The 6,172-nt window shown below is 36.1% G+C and overlaps 1 protein-coding gene across 1 annotated transcript; it reads left to right on the top strand.

Moving 5' to 3' along the window:
* Window positions 1-670: 670 nt before the first annotated feature.
* LOC145611324 (BES1/BZR1 homolog protein 4-like) lies at window positions 671-5,696 on the top strand. Its single transcript, XM_081666647.1, has 2 exons — window positions 671-1,067; window positions 4,506-5,696. Exons 1-2 carry the CDS (start codon window positions 855-857, stop codon window positions 5,286-5,288), a joined length of 996 nt encoding a protein of 331 aa, XP_081522773.1. The 5' UTR covers window positions 671-854; the 3' UTR covers window positions 5,289-5,696.
* The last annotated feature ends 476 nt before the right edge of the window (window positions 5,697-6,172 follow it).

Genomic DNA, 6,172 nt, shown 5'->3' with positions numbered 1-6,172 from the left:
TATCGTCCAAGCACAAAACTAGTATTCCTTATTACAAATCTTAATCAATCAATGAAGCTTACTTTTATTTTTATTCGATTTAGTTCAAATCAAATCTAACTTTTTACATTCATATTTATTATCATCAATTCTGTTGCGCACTTTTAAATAAAACTGATTATTTCAGTTAAATTATGTTGCATTGAGGCAAATCCGTTAGAATCTTGCACCAAAATTTTTAATTTCGAATATAGCTCGAGTCACGTTTACTTAATTTCAGTTTAGGTCAGTTCAGTTCAGCTCCAATTAGCTCAGTTTAGTTTAGCTCTTAATTTCCCTCTCTCATAAGATATTCATTTTAGCTCTATTCATTTCAGTTCAGTTCAGCTCCAATCAATTCAGCTCAGTTCAACTTCAATCAGTTCAGTTCAGTAAATGAGAATATGCCCTAACTCAAGTTTTTACAAATCTATATTTTCCATCCGTATTTAAAAAACGTAACCAATAAAAAGAAACGATGTCGCAAAGCAACCCCAAAAAAAATCAAATAACGGTGAACGGGCCCCGCACGCCCTCACTTTCCTAGAACCCCACCACTTGTTCAAACTTAAAAACACCAAAACCTCAGCACGTGCATTACCCCCCGTAATTTGGGGATAATACTTCCCCCCTTCAATGGCGATTTCGTAAATACCCCCAAACTCCAACCCCATTTCCAAAACCATTCTCATTTTTTACCTCTATACTTCCCTCATTCTCTCTCCCCTCACAAAACCACACTTTCTCTCTCCTCATTCACTCTTTTCTCTCTCTAAAATCCAAAATACCACCCCCGGTTTTCCGATCACAAAAGTGGTTTTCCGGCCACTGGTAAAATGACGGGAACAAGGATGCCGACATGGAGAGAAAGAGAAAATAACAAGAAGAGAGAAAGACGACGTCGTGCGATTGCTGCTAAGATCTACTCCGGCCTTCGTATGTACGGTAATTATAAACTCCCTAAACATTGTGATAATAATGAAGTTCTTAAAGCTCTTGCTAGAGAAGCTGGTTGGGTTGTCGAAGAAGACGGTACTACTTATCGCAAGGTAATTATTTTTTTTTTATTACTCCGTATTTTTTTTTTTTTTTTTTTTGTGTTTTAGATTTTGGGTTAATTTTATGTTCTGGTCTCCGGAAAATCGTGATTTTTTCTGGGTTTAATTGAATTTTTATCATCCCGGAAAATAACGTAAATTCCCTGATTAGTTGAAATTATTGAACTTAAACTTGATCCGTCCCTTAGAACATAGGGTCTAATTTAGCTGAACCGACTGAACCTATGATCCGCCCCTGGTATGTGTCTCTCAGACATTTTAACTAGGGCGGAAAATGCGGAATTCACAAATTTTGATCTGTATTGAAAATCTTTGAATTAAGTTGCAACTAATATGTAACGGAGGTAGTAATTTGGTTGATGATTATTTTTGGCGAAATTTGGGTAAAAATTGGATGTGGGAAATGGCGTACGGAAGAAGGTGGAAGAGTACAGAGCAATGTCATGCTTCTGGAAGACACTGCATTTCTGTACTGGCATTACCCAGCAATGGATCTAAATTTTCAGGAGAGATTATTTTCTGTCATTAGTCTGACATAATTACCCTTGAATATACCGTTAAATAAGCTATAAATGTCGTGTAGTTTTGTGTTTGATTGTGAAGGGTAAAATCGTCATGTTAAGTAAAATTCCGCCATTGCTGACGAAATAAAAAGGGCAGAAAGCGAATCAGAAACTGATGGTAATTTATTCTATAATTCAGAGTCGTAACAAACAGTCTGTTAGTCTTATGTCAACTTTGTCTCTCTGTCTTCATTTCTTTCTTGGGATTCCAAATTTTATTTTTTTTAATTTTATTTTTGTCGCATAATTTACCATTTTGCCCCTTGTAGAATTACAAGTGTTTTTATGTTGTAAGAATACAAGGGAAATTGAATAATTGTATTAATGCAATAATCATCATTTGATTATTGTTACGTTTAAGAATTAAGTGTGTGTTTAAAATTAACTTTACTAAACATTTATTGATATCAAGAAACGTTTAAATGTGTTGATTTCTTAATTTAATTAGCAATAATTCAATACTTTATCCATCTTTAAATGTTACTCCGTATTTCTTCTTGATTATCTTACATGTGAGACAAACACCGTAAAAATATAAAGAGAGTGGCCATTTGAAAGATACGGAGTATTACTTTTGATTATTAATCTTTGATTGCATGATTATGTGAGACGGATAATATTCTAACTTCCAATACTCGTAAGGCTACTTCTATAATATTTTGTGGTTAATCCCGTAATAAATTTTGTTATAATGTATCTCGTAACTTATATAATTATGCTCGTAATTAGTTAACTCCACACTTTGTACTTGCAAAATGAGTCCAAATAAGGTATGCTAAAGTAACAAAGTATTCCTGAACAAAATTAGCTAAACTAATGTTTTAATTAACCATAACTAATGCGGCTGATATAATCCCTTCGCCCCTCTTTATTTTCATAACTTAACTCCATTACTGATACTATTCATTCACCCCTTGTATCTGCCCCATTTTATTTTTTGCCGTTCTTAAAAGATTATCCCATTCTAAAATCATCGACAATAAATCATGATTAGTAAACTCCTTAATCAACGTAAGGTATAGGGGTAAAATTGAGAAATAAAGTGCATTGGGAGGGTAAAATTTAAGGTAAAAAAGCGAGATTCCCGGGAAAAAACTTTAGGAAACACGAGCATGGGCATGCGTGGAGGAGAGAGAAAGAGAGTATTATGTGGGGTTGATAGGGAACGTGACTCGTGATGACACACCTGTGGCAGTGGGACCCACTTTTTATTGTGCTTGTTTTATTTCTCTTTTTGTTCGTTTTGGTCAAGGTGAGGGCCCCATTTTGCTTCATTTTTCTTGGATTAGTTTTATTTAATTGGTGCAAATATTGGGGTTAATATGTTTTCATTATTTTATGTTATCACTAATAATAATAATAATTGTCTATGAATTTATGAAACCGTGTGCCAATTAGTATAAGCTGGACTATTATGCCGTGTTTATTACGTTTTGAGGAAGTAAAGGAGTTTTGTATGAGTTGATTTTTGACTTTTGGGGTTTGAATGTTTAGTCTGAAATAAAATGATGCAATTTTAACTGAATTCAAATGTACTGTGCATGGTGTCGTACTATGTACTCCTTTTGACGCTCATACAGCTAAAAACAAACATGCTCATGTGGGATCCTGTTAGATTTGTCTCAATGTCTGTTTGGTGTTAAAGTACTCTGTATTAATTTGTCAAAAAAATTTAATTATATGCATAAAGATATTTTTTTTTCATAAATATGCATTGAAAATCGTGGAAAAAAAGTCAAATGAGACAAAGATCAAATAAATTAGGTAGTATAGAGTTGAGAATATGGAGTGTAAGGCAAAATTATAACTTGTTTTTATTAACTTTACTCTTGGTTTTTTTTAAGGGTTATGTTTAGGAATTTGACCATAAGCTAGACATAGGCCACATAGTAATGGTTGAAATAGTGGTTGGAATGTCTTTTGATATGGAGTGAGTGGTACGGTGATGATATTAACTAGATTAGTTGGTATAGTTTCAAGGGGAGGGGACGGAGATGGAGACTTGATTGAAATTACATTTCAAGATAAAGTTAGGATGATGAAATCTACGATAGTTTGTTAGAATAATACATGATAAAATATCGATGTCCATTTGCTATGTGTGGCTAAGGTCAAGGAAGTAGGAACACGAGGGGAAAATGAAGGTGGTGGGACAATGGGGCTACAACCCCATTTTGGAGGTTTTGGACCATGGAGGAGACAACTCGAGTGTAGAGGCCCACACGGGTCCTATACATGGGATTATGATGTTTATAGGTTAAGAGACAAAAGCTCATGGTCAATATTTGGTCATAATTTTGAATGGTCTGGCACCTTCTGCTTTCTTTTGTGAACATTTATCTAAAGAGGAATTGAATTGTCAAAGGAACTAAACACAATGAATAATCTATTTGCCTTTCCCATCATGAGTAAATTCAACTCCTAACCATGATGATTTTGCAAGGCATGAACAGTGAATCCCAACCTAATTAATTATGCCGAAATTTGAGATCTCTTTATTATGTTCCGTATGTGAGCCCGGTTGAGTGTTAATATACAATTTGACCTCTGTAGCACACACATTTGTTCCTACACTTCAGAACATAATGACCCTGTGAATAATTGAACCTGTATCTGAGAACATGCTCTCTAGCTAATGACAAACTGCGATGTCATCTGGTGTAGGCTGTTTCTCAAAAATTAGGAAACACCTAATGACCTAAAGCTATATACATAAGTTCTCCGATCTGACTGATACACAGAAGACTGTAATCCTTTATTTCAATATATGTTCTATGTGATATTCTGAGATGTATGAGAATTGTGCTACCCTGCTGCCACTTTTTATTCCTGTTTTTTTATGCTCACAGAAGGCATTTTTTTTCAGGGATGCAGACCCTTGGAGTCCATGGATATTATTGGTGGCTCTGCATCAGTAAGTCCATGCTCATCGTACCCAGTCAGTCCTCGAGCTGGTGCATCCTATAATCCAAGTCCTGCTTCCTCCTCTTTCCCAAGTCCTGCTCGTTCATACTTTGCTCCTAATGCCAACGGCACTGCTGATCCTAATTCCCTCATTCCTTGGCTGAAAAACCTGTCTTCGTCTGGTTCATCATCTGCATCTCCAAAGCTTCCTTATTTATATGGCCCTGGTGGCTCAATAAGTGCCCCTGTGACACCTCCATTGAGCTCACCGACCTGCAGAACTCCTAGAACCAAGACTAACGACTGGGATGATAATAATGTTGCCCCACCATGGGCCAATCCACAGAACTACTCTTTACCTTCATCGACACCACATAGCCCTGGCCGCCAAAGCTTTCCTGAACCTGGATGGCTTGCGAATATCCAAATTCCAAATGGTGCGCCCACATCTCCTACATTTAGTCTTGTATCCTCCAACCCATTTGTCTCAAGAGATATGGTGATGGCTGCAGACGGGGGTTCAAGGATGTGGACCCCAGGTCAGAGCGGAACGTGTTCCCCTATTGTTGCTACTGGGTCTGATCGTACAGCAGATGTTCCTATGCCAGATGGAATGGCAGCTGAGTTTGCATTCGGTAATGGAATGACAGGAGGCTTGGTTAAGGCGTGGGAAGGAGAGATCATTCATGAAGATTGTGTACCTGATGATCTTGAACTCACTCTTGGAAGCTCAAGAACAAGGTGATCACATTGTACAAACAGACTAGTTCTGCAACATATTTAGAGGTCAGGAGGTCATCTGCTTCCGCGTTTCCTGTCAAGAGTGCCTAAAATTTGTCCCTTGTGTTTAGCTGATTGCATTTTCTGGGATGACAAATGATTTGGTTTACTGAAAAAAACAGGAATTTCTCCCTGCTACCTTGAGGAGAAGATGAGCAGGGTGAACATGGATAGTTTTGTAATGCGGGTGGTTTATTTAATTCGTTTATTTTTCCTTTTTAGACCTGGTTAATTTTCCAAAATTTGGGGAAAAAGGGGAAAGAAAAAAATCACAATACCTATAGGCTATACAGCATTATTAATTTTGATTTGTTTGAAGTGTGGATTTGTGATTTATAAGCTATTAATATCAGATTAGAGATTGGTTTGTGTAGTCCTGAATTGCTAGAGCTCATTTTGCATCCTTCATACCTGTGACTTCAGGCTGCTATGGCCTTTACAGCATCGTACTACAAATAACCTTTGCATTATGTGCTGTTGGGTATTGCGATTTTGAAGGAACAACCTTAAGTACAACTTTGTACTACTTCCGTTTTACATTATGTACAACAATTGAATTTTCAATTTATTGCACATAATGTGAAACGGAAGTAATGTTACTCTATTATTCTTCACTATCATACTAATTAAGAGCGGATTTATGTACTCATGAAGGAAAATATAGAGTACTAATTAAAATAAAAAAAAATGTTTGGGTGTTGTATTATTATTGTCTATGAATCATCATTGCTGTTCCAAAAATTATAATAACCACTCGTACAATTAACTATGATTAGAATGAATGATCATTAGTAAAGCAATCTATGTACATGCTCAACAAAAAGTGTTATCTTATGTACAATACTACAC

This window comes from Chenopodium album, chromosome 24, assembly GCF_948465745.1.
Source record: "Chenopodium album chromosome 24, dcCheAlbu1.1, whole genome shotgun sequence".
NCBI classification, from domain to species: Eukaryota; Viridiplantae; Streptophyta; class Magnoliopsida; order Caryophyllales; family Amaranthaceae; genus Chenopodium; species Chenopodium album.
The sequence above is the reverse complement of the archived record's forward strand: the minus strand, read 5'-3'. Positions and strand labels throughout refer to the sequence as shown.

Excerpts from the sequence above, each read along its gene's own strand:
- LOC145611324 (XM_081666647.1), top strand. The coding sequence starts at position 855 with ATGACGGGAACAAGGATGCCGACATGGAGAGAAAGAGAAAATAACAAG. Across the intron at positions 1,068-4,505 it reads ACGGTACTACTTATCGCAAG|GGATGCAGACCCTTGGAGTC; the intron begins GTAATTATTTTT and ends ATTTTTTTTCAG.